General features: G+C 41.5%; 1 protein-coding gene across 1 annotated transcript in view; it reads right to left on the bottom strand.

The window, feature by feature from the left end:
* MAST2 (microtubule associated serine/threonine kinase 2) overlaps nt 1-24,363 on the bottom strand; it is a 230,024-nt gene that overhangs the window by 63,576 nt on the left and 142,085 nt on the right. Inside the window, 3 exon segments of the mRNA XM_068141622.1 lie at nt 1,868-1,946; nt 7,232-7,307; nt 14,709-14,800. Of these exon segments, the coding sequence (XP_067997723.1) occupies nt 1,868-1,946; nt 7,232-7,307; nt 14,709-14,800 (247 nt within the window).

The raw sequence follows: 24,363 nt of genomic DNA, 5'->3' as shown, positions 1-24,363 counted from the left end.
GACTTAGCCATGGCTTATGCCTATAGACATTTAACCTAAGAGCATAAAGGCAAAAGCAGAGTTCCTTTTTAACAGCTGCTCTCAGGTGCTTGAATATGTAATACTGCTTGGCAGCGAAACCAGGGGCATCTTTTTCCTGTTGATAATGACATCTTCTCCCACATTTTTCTGTGCTCCTGCCCATACATCTGTACACACACACAAAGACTTTTCCCATAGGAGACTAAAATCAAGTCATATGTCTTCTAAGGAGATAAAAAAAAAAATCCTAAGAAAAAAGCAAGAACAAAAACCCCAAACACCTGCCTCAGGGATAAAAAATATCAAACTGTGGAAACTGCAGGAATTTCTTGAATGTGGAGTCTGTAGAAATGTGCTTGAAAATATGAAGCTACAGAGATGAGATTAATGCTGCAAAATCAAATTTTAATCATATTGAGGAATCTTTTGACCCCAATTTTTTTTTCCTCTTGCTGCACAGACTGAATTAAACACTCACCTCCTAAGGAACCCTGATGATAAATTTTTATTTGAGAAAGTTTATGGGTGAACTTCACAGAACAGCTCACAAGGAAAATAATCACACTGCATCCAGTGTAAGATTCAAATAACACTGAGCCCTGAGTTCTAATTAATGCAGATATTACAATTATTAGGAAGGTACTCTAAAGAGCAGAGATAAACCAAAATGATCAGTAGGAGTGCTAGGGCAAGAGGCAGTGATGTGTTACATGAGCACACAGTTGAAGACGCTCACCATAACACATATACTAAGTCTGTTACATGAAGTCTGTACAGATAGCCTTAACCTTTCTAATTTTCATAGTTTCATAGTTTCATTCAGGGTTGGAAGGGAGCACAAGGATCATCTAGTTCCAACCCCCCTGCCATGGGCAGGGACACCCTACACTAGATCAGGCTGGCCAGAGCCTCATCCAGCCTGGGCTTAAACACCTCCAGGGACGGGGCCTCGACCACCTTCCTGGACAACCCATTCCAGGGTCTCACCACTCTCATGGTGAAGAACCTCCTCCTCACATCCAGCCTGAATCTCCCCACCTCCAGCTTCATTCCATTCCCCCTAGTCCTATCACTACCTGAGATCCTGAGAAGTCCCTCCCCAGCCTTCCTGTAGGCCCCCTTCAGATACTGGAAGGCCACAATTAGGTCACCTCGGAGCCTTCTCTTCTGCAGACTGAACAGCCCCAACTCCTTCAGTCTGTCCTGTACTTGGCTTTTCAAGGTTGTTACCACACCACCTAACCTGCATGAACTAAAGAGTATGTTTCATTGTATTGATTATCTGAGCTAACATAGTGCTGCTACCTTACTTAGCCTCCTGAAAACACAGAACTCAGGCAAACTGCAGCCAGCCTTTCTAGTGTGTTAAAACTGAAAAGCTTCATTAGAAGGTTCAAATTATTGGAGCTGAGTGAGAGATGTGGATTATCGGTTTTTCTCTCTGCTACACTGTTAGCAGAGGTTTTCACACTAAGAGCTTGAAAGCAGACAAGAATTTCATTTCCCGTTTATAAAAGAGCTGAGAGGTGTCTAGCAATTCTGAACTGTCTCTGAGAGCCCTACCACTTCTGACACAGCGTGCCTCTCAACTGATCAGTCGAGCCAAGTGCTGCACTGGGATTTCACCAATGCTTGAAGGCAAAGTGCAAGATGGTAGGAGCTGGGAAATGGAGGAAGAAGCAGCCGAACCAATAATTAAAATAATCGAAAACAAATAATTAGTATAATAAACAATGTTAGCAAAACAATGAAGAAGTATCAGATCTTTTAGTAAAAGACTCAGAAGCTGGTTTGTTAGGGTGTATTTGTACAGACTGAATTGCTTGGAAAAGTTTGCACCACTTACTGAAACTGTGGAACTGGGAGTGTTTGTTCCATATCCGGATGAAGGGAGGGAGGCCAAAGACCAGCGGCGTCCATCCGTTCTGGGGGAAGAGAAGCAGAAGAAATGTTGTGGCTAATACTTGGCGGAAGTAAGCACCTACCTCCCTCAAATCTCTTAATCTCATATTTTTACCAAATTCTCAATTTATTCAGATAAATCAGGTATCCTATTTACAATGACCTTTGTGGTAAAGCAGCTAGGGCAAGTTTTAAAAGTCAAAGCAAGTGACCTTGGAAGACATGATGAAAACAGGCATCAGATTCCTGCACAAAGTAGATGCTTTGTAGAGATTACAAAGCATGGGGGAAAAAATGGAGTTTCTAAAACAGATAAATGAAATCAGATTATTTCCAAGTTCTCTGAAAAATACATTCATGCCTAAGAGTATTACTGATGTAATTCTTTGTCTTCCAAATAAAGTTTCAAACTGAGAGGGAAAAATCATATTAGATCAAGAATGGGCTGAAAGCAGGTTTGTTTGTTTACCTAGTCAGAAGGCATCCTGCCTAGCACATTGCCTGAGAGAGATGGTCAATTTCATATCTGCCATAGTGGATTTATACAGAGCCAAGAGGTTCACTCAAAATACAGAGGAGATAGAAATCACTGAAGTTCCACCTAGGGTGTCTTTCTCCTCCAGTCAATAAAATATTAGTAGTTATTTCCTATTGTAGACAAAGAACCATGACCTTCAGGGAGAACAGCCAAAACATGCTGGAGGCACTGCAGAAAAGGTCTTGTTTTACCAGTGTCAAAATTGAAGAACTATAATGACTGCTGTGAGAAGCATCAGTACTGTCCTCCTTGAAACCTTCTTCGACCCCAAAATCCACTTCAGTGAGGACAGAAATTGAACCACATTTAGGTCACTTTCAGTGTTTTTTCTGCGTTTGGTTTTATTTCAGTCTTGCATGCGTTTTGTGTCCTATAACATGTCTTGCGTGTTGGGATGGATGATAAAGTCACTTCACCTCACATCAGCCTCCACTTGTTTGCTGTTTTTACTGCAGCAAATTATCAGTAACCAGTCATAAAGTGAAGCTGAAATAGAGCAGTCCACTGCTACAACTTACTCTGGAAAGATTTAGTGGGCTTGGGGTACACATTCATTAATGTAAGTGCCATATAAAATGGGAAGATTGGTACAGGTCTGAAACAGTGCTTGTAAAAAAACTCAGCTGTTATCATTGTCACAGTAATATTTCTCATCTCACTATCCACATTCAGGAAGCCTCAGCTTCAGAAAGGAAGTTCACTGCACACCCAGAGACATAAATGTCTGTTTGTATTTTTCCCAGATACAGTCCCTTTTATTTGTAGGCACTGATATGCACCGCTCCACCTTGCCGTCTATCCGAGACCAAGTGGGAAACAAACCCACTGATCTGCACCACTGAAAGAATATTATGTCAAGAGAGTTTTTAAAGAAGACTCATGCTTCATGCATTAATCACAATAAGAAGTAAATCAAGCTGTAATGCAGATTTCTATTACATGCTTATATTGCAGCTAAACCCCATTTAGACTCAGGTGATGTTTTCTTTGGCAAGACAACGTACAGGAACAACCTCAAACAATTCCAGAAAAATCAAATTCCTTTTTAAACAACAATTGCCAGCATTACAAATTCACTACATCAGGTGGTCAGCAGCTGAAACTTCAGTGACCTTCATTCAGCTTTCTGTAATACACAGGGGAACTGGCAAAATATCTAGGTCAATGCTTCAACATCAGTTTGGACCCTCAGTCCCAAAGGAAGACAGTATGGTCCTGACATCTCAAACAGTGGCCAGGAATGCACAGGTCACTGATGGTTTTTGCAAAAGGAAAGCCTAATCCCTTCTTACCAAGTTGCCTAAATGGTGTACTGAAATAACTTCAGAGTTCTCTTTTTGACAAAATTAACCAAACAAAACCCCAAACCTTTCTCAGTGAGATAATTACAAGATACCTCTTCATGCTTTGCTTATTTTCTGCTGATGCAATCTCGGCAAGCAATGTGCTAAGCAGTCAGGAAAATGCTATCAGCTCTACTCTAGCAGCAAGAAGTGGGACAAGAGCATAAATCTTTCAAATCAAAGGCAATGGGACAAAAACTTTAAAAGAAAATTCCTCCTTGGTTTATGCAAAACATTTCAAAGTTACTTCAGTGTTTTGCTAATAAACATATTTTTAGAGAGACTTCATGCAATGTTGCTTCAGGAAAGGACATTTGCAAAGACATTTTTAGGCCTTTTAATTTATGTATTATAGACCTTTTGCTAGCACAATAAAAAACATGCAAGCAACAAATTTTGCCTTTAAAATGACATTTTAATGAGTTAATTAAACAGATTTCTTTATGGCTGCTAAAAGCTGTTTAACTCGGTTTCAAAAGATGAAGGTGCTAGTAAGAGCAACACATCTCCAGAGCACTACCTGTTTATAATTTGAAGTAAAAATGCAGAGATCTCCTGTTTTGATTACCAAAGAATCAAAGCTGAATGCCTAAATGGGGTTATTACAGCATGAACGTGTTAGGGACACAGGCTCAGCTGCACAGAAGCACAGTTCAGACACAAACACAAACAGCAGCGACACAACAACACATTACCTGTCTGCTCTGTGTCCATGGCTGTATGGAAGAAATTGCACAATGACAATAAGAGAGGGAGAAGTAAAAAATGCACATGTGATTTCTGGAAAAAATCCTCACCTTCTATTGATGGAATTCCACTAGGATCCTTTTTTACAGACAATACTAACCATACATTTCCTTATCCAAAGAGGAGGATTCCCAAACGTGCCAGCATTGTAGCTGTGACACAATCATTAAAAGAGTGTCCAGCAAGAGATTTATGATTAATCACAAGACAAGCTAAGGACAGTGTTGCAGTATATTGTAGTGAAATGTGCTTTACAACAAAAGGAGTTTTCCAAATCCGTTTCCTACTCCATCCCAAGAACCAACTCATCACAAGGCTATAAAGAAAGACCATAAATCACAATCAATGTCCAAACAGGCTAGGAAATGAAGATATTACCCCAAACATCCATGGCAGAAAATCAGCAACAAGCAATTTCTGAGATGGCAACAAGAGGAAATCAGGTATGAACCATTTCTTAATATCAAAGGGGGATAGTGAAATATCCATTTGTTTGGAGTAACAGAGCACCACACTTGCAATTACTCAATACTATCATGTAGAAGTTATTTTTGATAATAGTATGGGATAATCTAATAAATACATATTGGTACTCCTTGAATTCGTGGTGTAATGCAAGTAAAAAAGAGAAACAAGCTTCTAAACCAAGCTGTGCTTAAGTATCATAGTATCATAGTATCATAGTATCAGTCAGGGTTGGAAGGGACCACAAGGATCACCTAGTTCCAACCCCGCTGCCATGGGCAGGGACACCCCACACTTCCAATGGCAGAAATGCATACTGTAAAATGAACAGTAGGACATTCTGTATTGATCTCTTTAAAAAAAATATATATAGTTTAAAAATGGAAAAGTATGAAAAGGCACTTTTCAGAGTTTTCCTATTGCAACACTTACCTGCTGCTTCACATTTTAGAAAGCAACAATGCTTTCTAATTCAATGCTGGACAACAATGGGTTGTCCAGGGAGGTGGTCGAGGCCCCGTCCCTGGAGGTGTTTAAGACCAGGCTGGATGAGGCTCTGGCCAGCCTGATCTAGTGTGGGGTGTCCCTGCCCATGGCAGGGGGGTTGGAACTAGATGATCCTTGTGCTCCCTTCCAACCCTGAATGATACTATGATACTATGAATGCTGAAACATCAAGCTGAAGCCTGATGTTGAAAATTTATGCTGAATTTCAACTATGGTTTCAGCTGCAACTTTCTAACTGTGTTCCAGGGTCCAGAACTCCAGATAGTGTGAGAACTGGTGAAAAAAAAAAAATCAGCTGACATTGACAGAACTTACTGAATACACCCAGATCAGGCTCAGGTACCTCTTTAAAATTAAAGGTGAATGCCACAAGACCATTTGAATCATTTTACTTTTTTCCCCTCTGAATCCAGAGGAAAATACATATCCAGTCTGTCACATTTCACACACTATCAGAAAGTTTTTCCTCACATTAAGACGTGAAGACCAAAGTCTACTTCAAACAGTATTCAAGAACACCAGGTCCTCTAGCAAACCACCTCAATGGAGAAACACTCCAGGATTTACCTGTCATTCAGATGAAAGGTGTGCCTCACTTCATCAAATCCTAACCCTTTATTTCTCTTTGAAGTTTTGAGACCTCCTTTTTCTAACTAGTCCCACAGGTAAATCTGTCGTTCTCAGAAAACTTACTTCCTCTCAAGGATGATCACACATTTCCCAACCTCAGATCATTTTAACATAGACTGAGGTTTTTTTTCATCTAAGACAAAGTTTAACAAATCCAAATTATCTTCCCCATATTTGAATCTAATAATCTTACTACTGTGCCCAAACCCTGCTTGGGCTCTCTCTTTTTTTTCCCCCCGCTCTTTATTTCTCCACAAAATGTAACTTTCCACCTCATTATCCATTTCTGCCTACCTGCTGGGATACAATATTTAGCACATGATTTGTCTGCTTCTCCCAGCTGTCTTTCTTCTTTCTATCCTATTCCTTGCACTAAATTCATCATTGTAGTATCAGATTCCTTTACATCAGTTTGATACGCAGTGTAACATGCATTTGTCCAGCTTTTGCAGCAGGAGAGATGACAGCCTTACATTCAGGTCTCTCAGTGCTGATCTTCTAGAGGTTCTTGTAGACTTGTCATTTCAATTATCAGCTGTTTTCCTCATTAAAGCAATAATCTATTCTTGACATTAATGCCCAAGACAACACAGGGGAAAAAAAAAGTCAGAAGGCAGTGAATGAACACACACACAGTTGTGCATGCCTAATTTTAGGTATCTTTAAGTCTTTGTGCAGACAGAGCAAAGGAAATCAGTACATTTTGAATGCAATTATCCTAATTATAATAGGTTTTAATGTCTTTATGACTAAATTATTTGTCATATCACATGCCCTACATGTCATCTTTTCTGGGAGAACACTGCCTCTGCCTGAGGCAGTATTGACTACTTAATGGACTATATTCTAGGGCTGGAAAGCACCTCATACATTCTGTGTGCTGCCAAGTTCTAAAGCAGGAGGTATAAAATAACACAAAAATTCAATTAAATTAAAAAATAACAAAAATGAAGTCACATGCAATAAAATAGGACATTTCAGAGAAAGTAAAACACAACCAAAAACCTTCTAACCCACAGGCCACCTCTAAACACAGGTATGCAGTTTGCTAACCCAAAGACAACAGATCCTGCCTTACCTTCGGGCAGGAACAAAGGAAAAGTGAGCAGGTGCATTTGGAGAGAAGTTCCTGGGACTGTCCAAAGGGCTGCTACCTGTTTGAGAAAATAGTTAATTTAAAATCAAAAAATAAAAAGAAATCACCTACAAATATTTTGTTCAGATTCGCAACAAAAGGAATCAGCTTTCACTATGCACAACGGCTTTCAACGGCATGTTGTAGCCACAAGTAACTGAAAACGTGGAGCTTTGAGCCTTTGATCATCTGAGAATCAGTTTGCTACAGAAGTGTTCTAATATGGAGTATCAGTACTTTCCCTCCTGTTGGAAAAAATTAAGGTGCATGGTGTCTTTCTCATTTATAGGTAAGTAATGTCTCACACATTGTGACCGTTTCAGGCTGTGCCTTTAAGAAAGGGACAGTCGCTGGAACACTCTGGCTGAATGTTTTGGTGTAGAATGAAAACATTCAGATAGTCTAAACGAATTTCCTTGGTAGATAGGTAGAATGCAACTTTAAGTTTTAGTTCTGTTTGAGTCTCCGTCAGTTTCAGTCTGTTCTGTCTTTTCAGCCTGTCTGCTTCTGGGCAACAGCTGCTGGAGCTAACCTTGAGAGATAACAGATAAGGAAAAAACTAATCCTTGCACGCACTTTGAGCCTAACAGAATTTCCTCCTTAATGATTACCTTTTCCCTCTCTCTAACCCTTTTTGGACCACACGCATGTACGAAACAGTTAATATTTTGCAATAATTTCTATCTAAATGCTTTTCCTAAGACTTCTCAATGAAAAACCGGAGTAAGAAATTAGATTGGTGACAGTAGCAGAAATAATAAACGGTAAGAAATTGCTTCTTCACACTGCACATCAAGGCTGAATGCAAAACTGACTGGGAGAGAAAAGCAAAAGACGTAACAAAGGAACTGCACATGATAACAAAAGGACTTTAGACACGTAAGATGATCAGGCTATATAATGTATCAGCATTCATTCTAGGCACCACTTTCTGAAAGAACACTTCCACCATAAAAAATTCCAGTGAATTTATAGAGCAAGGCGAAACCAACCATTTTCTCCTGACACAAGAACACTTTCTCTGGGCTTCCTCTGCCACACGATGCGTAAGCACAGGGTTGTAAATGGTATCTTGCGATGTCTTTTATTACAAAGCAAAAAAGCAAACATTTCATGGCAAGCCTTTCTGAAAGGCAGAATCATTTACAGACTAACTGCAGAAACCTTTGAAAAGTTATGGATGAATGAGAAGCTCCGTGTCAGCGAGCGTGCTTTCTAGCGGGCATATTCTTAAGTGGTTTGCTCTTTCAGATCCTTAATACAAGCACAAAAGAGAAACTATATATAGTAAACATATGCCAAGAGCAATTGCTTTGTGCACAGACAATGACAAAAACCATTATAAGAATAGGCAAACTAAACAGATACTGGACAAGCAATACACTGCAAGGTGTGTACCTGTGCTCATCAGAAAGGTTTTCAAATTTAGATTCCATAAAACAAAGGATTTATTTTAAAAGCCATGCTGAAAAGTGAAACATCAGTGATGGGACATCTGCAAAGGACTTCTCTCTGTTTCAGGAGAAGTAGTAGATGCTGAGCTTGCCTTCCAAGCCAGCACTGCTTGTGGTTATAGCCCCATTCAGCACTGCATTGAAGCTTATAATTAGGTTGCATTCTTTTCAGCCCTAGTTCTCATACATCTTAACTGTAACGCTGAGCAGAAATGGAATATAATCACTGTGCTCAGTGAAGGTAACATTCACTCACACTTCAGCTATAAAACTGGTTCACAAAAAACTGCAGCAGCATCTCTCCACACCTTCTTTTGACCTAGGTGCATGCACACCTGGCACGCAGGGAGAAGGAGCTGATACCTTCTGGGGTATCAGGATGGCCACAGCACAGGTCTGCAAAGTCCATCTGGTCTTGAAGTATAGAAGGTGAAAAATAGCAGCTGGTTGAGATTAAAGCAGCGCCAGGCTAATCTAACATGTGTCAAGGAGTGATGAGAGAGCTTGACAGGTATGTAAATTCCAGACCACTCCACAATCTGCTTCATCAAGAGCAAACTAAATTGAAAACAAAGGGTTTGAGCAACAAGTTTGTCTTCCTTTGGCTTGGTTTTCTTTTGTACTGTTAGTTAAGCATTAACAACTTCATCATGTTACATGACACAATGCAAGTCTTCTCCCCAAACTGGATACCATTTAACCCATTCCCAGTATGTCCCAAGTGAGAGGGGAACATGTGATGATAAATCATTATGATTTTTCATGCTTCAGTTATTAAGCTTGTACTCATTGTTATTCCTACGATCACAGCAGAAAAGCAGAGACATTGAGCTGCTTCTGAATTAAGAGGAGACTTGAGTGGTTTGACAGTCTAGGTGGCACTGCAAGCTTACAAGATGGAAGAAGGCTATGACAACCACAAAGTGAACAGCTTAATGGTGCATAAACACACATGTCCTGGCAGCAGCACAAGGCTAGGGTTAGGGTCATTGTTTACTTGCTAGCAGAAAGCTGAAGGAGCATTTTCGATCAGGAGGAAATGCAGCAGGTGTGAGGCCTTTCCACTGCTATGGAGATCTTCAAACAAAGCAAGGAAGGCTGCTGGGTTTGGTGGGAACCTTGGTCTCTGCTTCCCCCTTTCTCAGGCTGTACTGACGATGAACCCTACTGTGACAAAACAATCTTTATGAACAAGTCCATTGCTTGATTCTGTTACAAACAATCAATGAACTGTCGCTGCCTTTTTATATCTTCATTGATCTTTTGTAAACTTCCCAGATTAGGATCAAAATAGGAGTTCAGAATAACTGAGCAAATTGGGTAATGACAGCTTTTAAAGTTTGAAATGAAACATGTGGGTGTTTAAATTCTTCTGAGCCTGCACAATCTGCTATGGAGATACCACTAATTTTTAAGGAACTCCTTTTTCAGATTTCTATGGCATATTTCCTTCCAGACACTGGAAGTTTAATGAGATCCCCTGTGAGTTTCTTCCAGTTTTAAAATGAAAAGCAATTAGTTTTTCTACTCAATTCAAGTCTGGGTGAATCTTTTAAAACAACAACAGGGAGAAGGGGAATTACTACTTTCCCTAAAATTTCCCAGCGTCTGCTCCAGTTGGAGGAATTTTAATAAGAGAAGCCTTAATGCAATGGTCTCATTCACCAAGGCTGATCGAAACCCTATTTATTCTGTTAGCAAAGGTAAATTCCCCTGCTGCTCAAGGGTTGTAAGTGGCTACTAGAGAACCTGAAACAACTGTCTCGAGGGAGGCTGTTACACAGAATGGTTGCCCATTAAGTAAATCAACGCAGTTACATGAACGTTAATAATTCAGGTATGAAGCTTTACATTTTCCAGACACAGGAAGAATGCAGCCAGAGCTCTTGTACATCCACTACCCTCAAAACACAAAACCAGCCTTACAGGCAATAGATAAGGGAAAGCCTCAGCTATCATCCACAAGCATGACACTTGTATAGGTAATGAGTGTAAAAACTCACAACAGAACCATTCTTGGGAAAAAAAACCACCACCAACAACAAAGAAATGCAAAAGATGAAGTTGTTGTGGTCCTCCACACAGGATATACTACCATTATTTGGTGAATGCCAACACAAGCAGCTACAGATCTTGAGTGCTACAGAACTAGCTGCCTGCTAGCACACACAAATAATGCTTAAGTACCTGAAATGACTAAAAAAGTTTAAGCCCCCCGTGTAGCACTTGTCTCATATGAAGTGATGTAACCTCTTTCTAATGATCAGACTTTCAAAAATGCAAAGAAATATAAATAAATGTAAGGCTCAGGCATGTACACAGCTCATTCACACAGTTTGGAAATGGAATTAGCACACTACAAAATCCGTTAAGTATTCTTGAATCAGGAGGGACTTCATGGCAGAGTGGCTGAGAGCTCCCAAACAGAGAGGGAACTGGGGGTGCTGATTGACAACTGCCTAAACTTGAGCCAGCAGTGTGCCCAGGTGGTCAAGAAGGCCAATGGCATCCTGGCCTGCATTAGGAATAGTGTGGCCAGCAGGAGAAGGGAAGTCATTGTGCCCCTGTACTCTGCACTGGTTAGGCCACAGCTTGAGTCCTGTGTCCAGTTCTGGGCCCCTCAGTTTAAGAAGGACATTGAGACACTTGAACGTGTCCAGAGAAGGGCAACAAGGCTGGTTTGAACACAAGCCCTAAGAGGAGAGGCTGAGGGAGATGGGATTGTTTAGCCTGAAGAAGAGGAGGCTCAGGGGTGACCTCATTGCCCTCTACAACTACCTGAAAGGTGGTTGTAGCCAGGAAGGGGTTGGCCTCTTCTCCCAGGCAACCAGCACCAGAACAAGGGGACACAGTCTCAAGCTGCGCCAGGGGAGGTTTAGACTCGAGGTTAGGAGAAAGTTCTTCACCGAGCGAGTCATTCATTATTGGAATGTGCTGCCCAGGGAGGTGGTGGAGTCACCATTCCTGGAGGTGTTCAAGAGGAGATTGGACGTGGCACTTGGTGCTGTGGTCTAGTCGTGAGGTCTGTGGTGACAGGTTGGACTAGATGATCCTTGAGTTCTCTTCCAACCTTAGTTATACTGTGATACTTCCATCTCCAATGTTGCTATTTCTTAAGCATTACTTTTCCTCTACATTTTCTAGGATATGAAAATGCCTGTCACCTTATCTGGATGTTGTTTCAGATATAAGTGTATCTGCCTGGATCAGTGTTGACTGGGGGGCAGGTTTGCCTTATGGGCAGTCAACTGTGCTGTGTCACACCCACTGCCTTTCACATTACACAACGAAGAGGAACTCCTGAGGCTAGTGCCATTCAGATCTTGAGTTCAGAGTGGCTCCTGAAAAGTCTCCCTGATTTCTCTGCAAGCTTTCTGCTCTTTTGATTCATAAAAGAGTTTCAAAATGGGCATTAATAAGAGCATGTTCCAGACAAAAGAAGCCAGGGAGAGGCTCCAGCATTTCTTAGTAACTTATCAGCGTATGTGCCTGAACAAACAGATTGATAGATTCTGTTCAAATACTGAACAAATATCACAGCCTGTTCTCAGATTCACATCTCATCTATGATATTTCTTGTGAAAATATTTGTGTCTCTACTCTAAATTTCACCTACATTTGTCTCTTGAATAAATTGTTTTTCCCAGGGAAGACTCCTAAATACAGTATTGGTAGAGAACTCAAATTGCAAGTAATTTACCTTCCCATGCTCTACTGGCTACTCTTGGAGGTTACAAAGGATGTCCCTTTACTTCACAGTTTTTAATCCCATATGCAACATCAGAACAAAAAATGGGAATGTTTGGCAATTACTGCTGAAGAAAGACAGCATCCCACTGATTGGTCACTCTTGTTTCCAGGAGCCAGGTATCTCTCATAAAAGAGAAGCTGGTAAAGCCTTAGACAGCATCAAAGCCACTAAAGCAACTTTTCATTCTTTAAATAGAAAAGCAAAGCAAAAGGAAATGAACTGTAAATATTTCTGCATTTGTTTTCTGAGCAACCATCACATCGATGTCTTGTGGCAACCCACCAAGCAAGGACACTTCTTTCCTATTTTGAGGAACATCCTTCTCTGTTACTTCAGTTAAAAGCTGGTACGACCACTTTAGAATTGGGTAAATCCAACATACATGTCAACTCTAAGAACAAAGTAGAGAGCACAACATAACCATGTGGACAATCTCTACCAGAAAGAGAGATTGGCCATTGGAATGTGCTGCCCAGGGGGGTGGTGGAGTCACCATCACTGGAGGTGTTTAGGAAGAGTCTGGATGGGGCACTTGATGCCACGGTTTAGTTGATTAGATGGTGTTGGATGATAGGTTGGACTTGAGGATCTCAAAGGTCTTTTCCAAGCTGGTTAATTCTATTCTATTCTATTCTATTCTATTCTATTCTATTCTATTCTATTCTATTCTATTCCATTCCATTCCATTCCATTCCTATTCTATTCCATTCCTATTCCATTCTATTCTATTCTATTCCTATATCATGAAAAATGCCTTTTTGCACCTCAATTTGCCAATGCTATCACTATTACAAGCAAGCATGGCAGACCCAAGGGAGGTTGAAGTGAAAGGGAACTGTCGTATGCAAATTGTTGGCCCTGCATTTGAGCTGAGATTATGCAGTAAAAAGAAATTGGTTTTTTTCTATGTCACTTTAAAGGTTTTGCTAACATTTAAAATTGCAAATCATGGGTCATTTAAAAAACAAAAGGCAAAAAGGTAGTTTAAGTAACTTCCTAGCCTCCTGTGACCGGGCTTTATAGCATCCTGAGCAAATATGGCAAGGTATTTATGAAAACAGAATGGTTGAAGCTTTCCTGGGCACTTCTGAACAATAATTTCATCATCTCCTTCTTTTCAACAGCCTGGATGTCACCTCTCAAGACACAATGCTCTGTGAACAGAAGCAGATGGCTCCTTCTAGCTGAGATCCTCTCAGTTTGCTGTTCTTTCTCAGCATTTCCTTAGTTTCATCCCCCAGAAAGTATTTACAGAACATACTGCCTTGTAGGAGGAAGAAAGTCTGATCACAATGAAAACAGTCATTACTTGTCTCACGTGCAACAGTGATGTGCTTCCAGGCATGCTGCTTTGGGGATGACGCGCCACAAATGTTCAAGCTGATTCAAGCTACTGACTGGTGCCCATCAGGGCCATACCTTAAGCCCAACAATGTAGTCACCCAGCACCTACCTCCCTCAGCAATGAAAACATCAAGGGAACATGCTGTTAGGCAAGCTGTTGAATCCGCACGCCTGAGCCTCTCTGAAAATCTGTAATTACTGTAGGCTGAACAATCATTCCTTCTTTTGCTACAGAAAGAACATCTCCAACACACTTCACCTTCATGACTAACAAACAGTCGTCCATTTGCTCTGAAATGAGCATTTCCCAGTTGCTGCCAGGGTAAAACTGGCAGTAATGTAAAAAATAATTATAATAAAGAAAAAAAAAAAAAAGAGAATTCCAAACATCTCAAGTTGCTCTGAACAAGAGATAAAGACCTTAAGACAGCACAGAGCACATCTGCCAAGCTGCTGGAGGCATATGGAAACAAGCAGGATGTTTCATCTCATGAGAACTGCAGTTAAATCACTGGCACAAATCGACCACGCTAGGAGACTCAAAGTAAGATTTTGACCTACATATAGTTGCTTAATTTTATTTTACTTGGTTCTCAGTCTCAGGTCCTTTTGCAGGACGTTAAGAGAACCCAATCCCCCAGAAAGAGTGAAGGATGGATATGGTAATGAATTAGTGCAGAACAGATGAGGGCATAAAACATTTATTTTGAAACTGTAAAGAGCCTTTTTGAGATAGAAAAGAGGAAAAACCATAATCAGATTAATTTCAAAGAGCATATCTTTAGGCAGTGTATCCTTCTGTTTAAACTCACTAGAAAGAACACTTTTTTTTCCCCAAAGATCCCCAAGTAATGCAGTCCTAGGGAGTTACCTGCATGTCCATGAAGAGGGGAATGTGGTCGTGGGAGAGTTGGAGATGTGCTGGATGTTACGATCAGACTCTTTCTGTTGCTTGTCCGACAGCTGAAAGAAAGAGACATAAATGGTAAGGAAGGGTTAGATGAACAAGAGCATCTGAAGGCAGGTCCTGCAGAACATCTTTGAGCTAGGAAGGAATCTGTCAGTATTGAGTTCAATATTTCCTCATGCTCTCAATCTTGGTAGTGACACTGCAACGCTGCAACATACAGGGCCAAAAGGTGTGTTGTCAGCAACAAGTGCTCTAACATGCTGGAAGCAATGTAAAACTGCAGTTCATGCTGCACAGGCCAGATAGCTGGTAGCACGCTCCTGATTCAGAAACTATGTGCAAATCTTGCTTTACAAATCACACCAAAACAAACCACAGAAAACTGTAAAACACCCCAGAATGCTTGAGATGGCCTTCCTAATATCTGACTCAGCAAATAAATCTGTCATAGTTATTTGCTATTACCATGAGAAACCAGAGCATATTGCTTATTGCAGAGTTGAAATTATGAAGCAAAGTGTTAGCATAACTCAGCAGAGGAGCAGGATTGCTAATAAAACTTAAAACCTGAGACTCAAGAAGCTTCACAAACACAGGCAGCAATATAGACAGAAAACCTGGAAAATCAAGTTTCAGACAAACCCTCTCCCAAATCAAAATCAACTTCCCCCACTGTCATGACAGCAACCAAAGCAACACTTCTGAGTAAGGCAGCTCATTTGTTTTTTTCCCACTGAAGTTTCAGAGCTCAGCCAAATGAAGAGAATTATGAGCTCCTCTATTTGCTGCCCAGCCTGTGACTGCTAGTAGCAAATATTTAGCCTAAAATTATACTGGTCTTACTAGAGGCTGGGAGAACAGACAGGAGCAAGGAAGGTCGAGCAGAGGTTAAACACAGGAGCTCACTGGGCTAGCTCTGGCAGAGTCCCACGAAGCTGCGCACTGGGTGACTGCAGGCACATACAAAGCCTGTCAGCCTTCAGAGCTCCCAGTGCTGACATCTGCTTTGGTCCTCCCTGCACTGCCTGATCTTCTGGAGCAGCAATAAACAGGTTCAGACTGCCAAGAACTATAGTTTAATGCAAACCTATTTTGCTGCCACAGGATACAGAGCATTTGACTATCATTATTTGTAAGGTTTTTTTATTGCTGTCCTATAGGAAACTGGAGAACTCGATGCAGAAGAACTGTAACTGAACTGCCAACTATAATAAACAGTAATAAAGTTGAAGCACCATTAACTGGTATTCAGGCTCTTCAGAGTACTTAAAGCGTTCCTCAAAATTATCCAACTGATTCCATACACTCTCCATTTACATTCATGTATTATTCAACAGCAGTCCATCCAAAAACTGATTGCCAAAGTGTACACTGTATGGAAAAACTAACAGACTGATTTTAAGAAGCTTAAAATCTCAGTTGAAGGACTCTTTTCAATAAGTTTTCAATTATTCTATTCCAGTAACTGTTAAAAAAAAAAAAACCACAACCAAACCAAACCAGAATACTCAATTCCAACATTAATATTAGATGATAATTATGTTTATATTACTAGAAAGCTTTTTCACAACATGAGAGTCCTGAGTATTCTAATGCAATGCGTATTACCAAGTAAGAAGTAAGACAAAACCCTGGCTATTTGAATACAAATGATAACATAGGAATTTAAGATCTCATTCAATATATAACACAAGTACAATGAGAAAGCAGCTCTATCCTCTATGGCCATATCCCTTTGCTAAAGAGAGTTCCCAAAATACACTTCATCATAGCAATTATCTGGAGCTGGCTAAGGAAACTTAGTGTATTTAAATCACAGAATAACAAAGGGAAATTAACTGTTCCACACTCACAGCTTTTTAACTGCTTGCCTGCATATGCCAAACTGAACCGAGGTTTACAAACCCGTTTTCTCTGCTGTATTGGCAAACATAAGGAGGCAAAAGGAAAGGGTTAAGCGGCTGGAGAGCAAGCACAGCTGAGACCTGTTAAAATAGGTCAGGTTTACACAAATGTACCCAGAGACAGGAATGGCTTGGAGTCAAAACCTAGCCCCAAGTTAGGAATAAAATATTATTCTCTTTACACTTTCAAAACTGGATAACTTTCAGTTTCCCTGGATCTCTAATCTGGGAAGTGGGAGCATTACTCAGGTCTGTTTAGCCATGTCTGTGATGCTATGTGTGTTGGCAGTAAGGCAAAGCTTAAACACAGAGGCTAAACCCAGAATTTCTAATTTCTTGAATCCATAATATGTGACAAGGAAAATGCACAGACAAATAAAATCATGCTCTGGGGTGGTGGAAGAGAGCTTTCTGGGTGTATACACAAAACTCTTAACAGACCTTGGAATCCCAGAGAAACCATAGAACCAGAGCGATGAAGTTCTGGCAGTCACAAAAAAATACAAAAGAAGGAGGTAACCTGACGACTTTGGATGGGCAAAGTTCCCAAGAAATCACAATAACAGCATTTGAGCACCTCCTAAAGAAAGACAGTTAAATAGGAAAGAAACAAAGCTGGCTTTAACCAGGGCTTTGGGACGAAGAAATTCAAAGTAGTCAATTTAAGTTTTGGTAGAAACATTTCATAGTATCATAGTATCATTCAGGGTTGGAAGGGACCACAAGGATCATCTAATTCCAACCCCCCTGCCATGGGCAGGGACACCCCACACTAGATCAGGCTGGACAGAGCTTCATCCAGCCTCGTCTTAAACACCTCCAGGGATGGGGCCCCAACCACCTCCCTGGACAACCCATTCCAGGGCTTCACCACTCTCATGGTGAAGAACTTCCTCCTCACAGCCAGCCTGAATCTCCCCACCTCCAGCTTCATTCTAATTAAGTTCTAATTAAGAAAACAATTATTTCCTGGAAGATGCACTTTAGCCAGACAGACAATACAGAGCTCAATACTGATCTACAAGGCCAATGCTAATGAGGAGGCATAGTATTATTTCTTTAATTGCATTAATTGCTTATTACTGCTCACAAATTCTCCAAACGACACCACGTATTTCCTGGCCCTCCAAATAATTCAGTCTACATAACAAAACCCTATCAGAAGGAGAAAGCAGAAAGGGAAAAGGTTATCTGTACCTCTGAGTATTTTAACTAGGAAAACAAAATAAAGTTCTTAACCAGTCCAGAGAGTTTCCAGGCACTATTATTTGTTTAATTTTTGCTGTTTTCATTACATGCAAGGCAAGCCTTACACTGACCCTCTTTTCCTCTCACCATTTGGTATGGGTCTTGTTAACGGTTTTTTCTTAGATCCCACTTCATCAGCTCAGAGAACCAACCCCCTCCAGGTCTTCCAGTTTAGGTGAAATACAATTTTAATAGTGCAGAGTTTCCCTACCGCCCAGAGTTACAGGGTGGAGCTCCAGCCCAGAGAGTGCTTTTGGAAGGCTGTCAACAAGCAACCTTCCCTGCAGCCAACCCCCTGCCCTGCTGCTCTGCCGAGGGCCCGCAGCCATGCTGCCAAACCCAAGCCTAGAAATCCCTGAAAGAACAACAACAACAACTTGATTCAATTCTGAACACACACAGCAGCATGGACAGTTTATATCAAAATACTGGAAACAATGCCTCTGCCATCACTATGGCAATAGGGTTTTACTGTGTCTGGAGTTAACTTCTCAGCCTGCAGTAAAAATAACATTTGTTACGAGGACTGAAGTGCTCCCAGCACATTCCTTGAAACTGAACACTGCAGGACATCGGACATAGGTCTGGTAACTAGACACTGGGTTTGGACCCACTGAAATGCGCCCTGGAGCCAGCACCCTTGGGCAAAGTTATTTATGTGAACACTTGGTGGCATACCTGCGAGCTGCACGCAGCCCAGGCGCTCCTCAACTACACCCCGACAAACCTTCACATATGTGCTGACAATTCAGTGTTGAGCCTCTAAAATGAGCACCATTAGTACACCTTGTACCACATGCATTTTCAGTCAAAAAAAAAAAGAAATCAATGTTTCAGTTTCAGCACAAATCAATATCTGATTCTTTATTTTAGCAGTTTCCTCGGGGGACACCTCCAACTCACCCAGCAAAGCTGATTAATGCCCATAAGGCATTCAAGTAATGAAAGCAAGGGCCACAGAAAAACCATTTAAAAATAATTAGCCAAACCCCATTGCCAAGTAACCTCACAGAGCTGCTGGTTATTGGAAATTAATAATGATAAAGAAGTTTCTCAAAATCCATCTAAATTGATAGGCCTTGGAAAATCTCTCATAGTTGAAGCTTCTGAATATGCAAGTAAACAGGATTAGCACTGCCTGCACAGTTTGTCCCATAGACTTTGACAGAAATCAACTTGAAGTAAAAAGATGTGCAGGAAAAGCACACTTTAACTCACATGTTGGTGAGCAATCATTGATCTGTTTTATTCACATTAGTGATTTTTAGTTATGGAGTTCTAGTCTTGCAAACCACCCCAGGCTGTCAGTGTCAGATTAACTCTTGCATTAACTAATTACTCCTTGCAAAACACATCAGAAGTCCAACAGGAGACTTGTTCCAGATTTGACAATTAACTCAGTGAACCCCAATTCCTACAAAAAGTATTACAGAATCAACCTGGTTAGGAAAGACCTCAGAAATCATTAAGTCCAACCTATTACCTAATACCTAACACTTCATGGCAACCAAATGATGGCTCCAAGCGCCACATCCAATCCTTTGTTTGAACACCTTCTGGGACAGTGACTCCCACTGTCACTGTTTGAGGCTGTGCCTTTAAGAAAGGGACAGGGCTGGGACACTCTGGCTGAATGTTTTGTAAACATCGATGTTCTAAACGAATTTCATTGGTAGATTGGTAGAATGCAACTTTAAGTTTTGAGTTCAGTTGGAACTTTCCTCCGTTCGCTCCTTTCCTTCTCTTTTCCAGCTTGCCTGCTTCTGGGCTCCTTGAACAGATAAGCAACTAATCCTACTAATAGGCCTACTAGAATTCTGCTTTATTAATAACTGCCTTTTTCTCTCTTTCTAGCCCTTTTTGGGAAAAAAGGGAGCTAGGGGGAGAGAGGGGGGTACAGGGGGGGAACCCTCTTCTGGAGGAGGGAATTTCATTCCCGTATTCTTGGTTTTTTTTCACTTTGCTGTATATTCCTGTATATATATTGTAAATACTGTATATTGTGTATATATATAACCTGCAGTTCATTTTTGCTTGTAAATATAGTATTCCTTTTGCTTCTCCAGCTGAGTTAGCTCTGTTTTTTTCCCTCTTTGTGGGGGAGAGAAAGCTTAGGTCTTCTCTCTCAAACCACCACGCCCCCACCTCCCTGGGCAGCACATTCCAAAGGCTAACAACTCTCTCTGTGAAGAACTTTCTCCTCACCTCCAGCCTAAACTTCCCCTGGCACAGCTTGAGACCGTGTCCTCTTCTTCTGTCACTGCTTGCCTGGGAATCATACCTACAAAAGCTACCTGTGGTTCCGTATTTTCCAGTGCACCGACACCTCACCGAACTTCGCTCAATTCTCCTCTGATGTTACCGGCGTTTGGTTTCAGTTGATTTGCTTTACAAAGACTTCTTTATGAGAAACAGACATTTTGGAAATGAAAATAAGTATTTAAAATTTTTATTCACAATGGCAAAAAATTTACAAAATCCCAAATCTGCATGTCAATGAATGCACCAGCTGTGCAGCAGTGTTAACTAGATGTGGAAGTTATTGTCTTAATTATAGTAATTCAAAGATGGAAGCAATTTTGTGAGCTTTAGCACTACCAACAACAGGGATAATTAGTTCTCTAAAATAGATAAGAATAAGTAAGCATCTGGTTCAAGTGATTTTATTTTTTTCTTCCACATTCAAGAATAGTTTAAAAGTTATTCATCCTAGAATAACTGGGGGAGGAGGGGGAACGTCGTTATTATTCATGGTGTAAGCTTGGTGGTTTGCATATTCCCTACAATAAACACTTCTTTTATCTTAAAGAAATACAGTTATGCTCACCAAAGACTTGAAGGATGGAAGCACAATCCCAACAAACAACTTCTAAAAGACTGCAGACATCACAACAGACACAGAACTATTCCTCTTTCCAATGTCATCCAGGAAAGCAGCTTGTATTTCCTGTCGCTGCATCCCATGAGCATGGAAACAAGTCTTAATTTGGCTCCCTCCCTGGTTACCATGTCCAGACTAACCAACTAAGGATTCTTTCTCTAGTGCATCTCCAGACACTCCTTCTCAGCCATCCATTCCTTTATAAGCTCAAACTTCAGCTTCCATGACCTTAAGACAGGATTGAAGTACTTCTGTTTCCTCCACCTTATCAAAGGATCTCAAACAGGATTGAACTTCAGAACCTCAAGGAATTTATCCTTAAAGCAATGTAGCAACAAAAACCAACTGGCTAACTGCAAGATCCTCTTCCACAAGAAGCTGTCATCCACTAGTCACTACAACCACATTGACTACAACCAGAGAAACAGATGCCAGAATCTTTGTGAATTTGTGTTGCCCACTGCACTCAAGCACAACAAAGGAAATAAACTGGACAAAGAGGAAGCTGCCTGGGGAGGTGGTGGGGTCACTGGAGGTGTTTAAGAGGAAACTGGATGAGGCACTTGGTGCCATGGTTTAATTGATTAGATGGTGATGGGTGATAGGTTGGACTCAATGATCTCGTTGTCATTTAACAAGTCCAAATGCCAGGTGCTGCACTTTGGCCACAACAACCCCAGGCAGCACTAAAGGCTGGGATCGGAGTGGCTGGAAAACTGCCAAACAGAAAGGGACCTAGGGGGTACTGATTGACAGTGTGCTTAACATGAGCCAGCAGTGTGCCCAGGTGGCTAAGAAGGCCAATAGCATCCTGGCCTGCACCAAAAATAGCGTGGCCAGCACGAGCAGGGAAGTCATTGTACCCCTGGACTCAGCACTGGTTAGGCTGCACCTTGAGTCCTGTGTCCAGTTCTGGGCCTCTCAATTTAAGAAGGACATTGAGACTCTTGAACGTGCCCACAGAAGGGCAACAAGGCTGGGGAGAGGCCTTGAGCACAAGCCCTATGAGGAGAGGCTGAGGGAGCTGGGATTGTTTAGCCTGGAGAAGAGGAGGCTCAGGGGAGACCTCATTGCTGTCTACAACTGTCTGAAAGGTGGTTATAGCCAGGAAGGGGTTGGTCTCTTCTCCCAGGCAACCAGCACCAGAACAAGAGGACACAGTCTCAAGCTGTACCAGGGGAGGTTTAGGTTCACGGTGAGGAGAAAGTTCTTCACAGAGAGAGTTGTTAGGCATTGCAGTGTGCTGCCCAGGGAGGTGGTGGAGTCACCGTCCCTCGAGGTGTTTAAGAGGGGATTGGACATGGCACTTGGTGCCGTGGTTTAGCAGTCATGAGGTGCTGATGATCTTTGGCATCTTTTCCAACCTCATTGATTCTGTGATTCTATCTCAAAGGTCTTTTCCAACCTGGTTAATTCTATACTAACATTCTATACTTTGCTCCAAGTTTTCCAGCTTGTTGTAGGTGACAGCTGTACCAGGCTGCTGCAGACTCAGTATGTGTGCAAGGGTGTTTGATCCACACAGGCTAAAAAAGCTCAATCCTCCTCTTTGCCTTTTTTTAATATCAATTTCATATTAATCCAGATATCTGCACTGTATAAGCTGCTTCAGAGCAAGAAACACTGCACAACCATCTATTAGCTATAAGAAAGCCTTCTTGGAAAGAGAAGATGACGTCACCTTGCCATAAAAACAAGAGAATGCGCCCATATGGTTGAAGCCTTTGCCTCCTCTATTCAAATGTTCTAGGGGGTTCCCATGCCTCATGCTGGTACCAGTAAATTAGATTCACTAGGCGGGTGACTGTGGAACGACACAAATTCTAGTTGACTCATGAAGCGTGAGCTGCACATATTTACAAACACCCAAAGACAGCACAAGGGGCAAAAGTGATGAAGAATGTCCTCTTTCATAACGCCACACATTTCAGCACGGTAACACACACGCTGACTTAACAAGGAGTCGAGCAATGTGAGGCTTACAAAGCACGCTGTAAGCTGATGTAGACTGGCTCTTTTGTTTTAAGGAAAATTAACACCTTAGCACTTAGGAATTAACATTGCATGAAAGACCATTTTGCCTTCATTTAAAGCAAGCCATATGTTAGATGAAACCTTCTGCTGCATTTAGAACTCAAATTCAAGAAGCGGCACCAGCTCAAGCTAAGAAATGACAAAAGAAAAGGCTGAAATTGCCAGTTAACACCAAATTTGTGTCTAATTTGCCTAATGTTGGAGGCTGCTGCACACCTGCGCTCACCATGCTGCACAGTCCAGACCTTGTGCATTATTAACAGCGTAGCAACAGCTCTGCAAAACCAAACAAAATGAAATGTCACAACAAATTACAATGACTGGTACAGCCATTCTCAACTAAATCGAGCTGCTTTATTCTGCAGTATGCTTCCATCTCAAATATGCTCCAAACCTGTATTTGTGCATATAGGAAAAGGAAAAAAAAACCCTAAAATTAAAATAATAAAAAAGAAGAGATGCCTCAGAACAAACACAGAGAGTATTTGATGGAAAGGAGCAGGCACCAACCTTTTCAAGCATTGCTAGCTCCTACTTCAGCCATGTTATGCATTATACAGTATCACACAGTATCACAGTATAACTAAGGTTGGAAGAGACCTCGAGGATCATCGAGTCCAACCTGTCACCACAGACCCATGACTAGACCACAGCACCAAGTGCCACGTCCAATCTCCTCTTGAACACCTCCAGGGATAGTGAATAGAATAGAATAGAACAGAACAAACCAGGCTGGAAGAGACCTTCAAGATCATCATGTCCAACCTATCATCCAACACCACCTAATCAACTAAATCATGCAACCAAGCACCCTGTCAAGTCTCCTCCTGAACACCTCCAGTGATGGTGATTCCACCATCTCCCCGGGCAGCCCATTCCAATGGGCAATCACTCTCTCTGTGTAAAACTTCCTCCTGACCTCCAGCCTGAACCTCCCCTGGCGCAGCCTGAGACTGTGTCCTCTTGTTCTGGTGCTGGCTGGCTGGGAGAAGAGACCAACCTCTGCCTGTCTACAACCTCCCTTCAGGTAGTTGTAGAGAGCAATAAGGTCACCCCTGAGTCTCCTCTCATGAATCACAGAATCACCAAGCTTGGAAAAGACCTCAAAGATCATCAAGTCCAACCTGTCACCACAGACCTCATGACTAAACCATGGCACCAAGTGCCACATCCAATCCCCTTTGAACACCTCCAGGGACGTGGACTCCACCACCTCCCTGGGCAGCACATTCCAATGGCGAACGACTCTCTCAGTGAAGAACTTTCTCCTCACCCCGAGCCTGAAGTTACATCATGAAGTGTAAAAGGATGATTTAATGAAAACTAAGCCTAACTGCATACTTTCATTTCCCATTTCCTCCAACTATTATTAAATGCTTCATGTAGCATAGCTGTTTTTTTAAGTAAGTCTCCACTAAGCAATTCTCATGCAAGACAGTTTATCGCATTTTTCCCTCCAAAAAAAATCCAAGCCAAGCCATTCAAGACTGAAATGGCAAAAGTGATTTTATATTGTTTCCAGTCTTTCAACCGTGCAGCTGACAATGAC

The sequence above is a fragment of the Melanerpes formicivorus genome, unplaced genomic scaffold, assembly GCF_026170545.1.
Source record: "Melanerpes formicivorus ecotype bairdi unplaced genomic scaffold, bMelFor1.0.p_v2 SCAF_7, whole genome shotgun sequence".
Taxonomy (NCBI): Eukaryota; Metazoa; Chordata; class Aves; order Piciformes; family Picidae; genus Melanerpes; species Melanerpes formicivorus.
The sequence above is the reverse complement of the archived record's forward strand: the minus strand, read 5'-3'. Positions and strand labels throughout refer to the sequence as shown.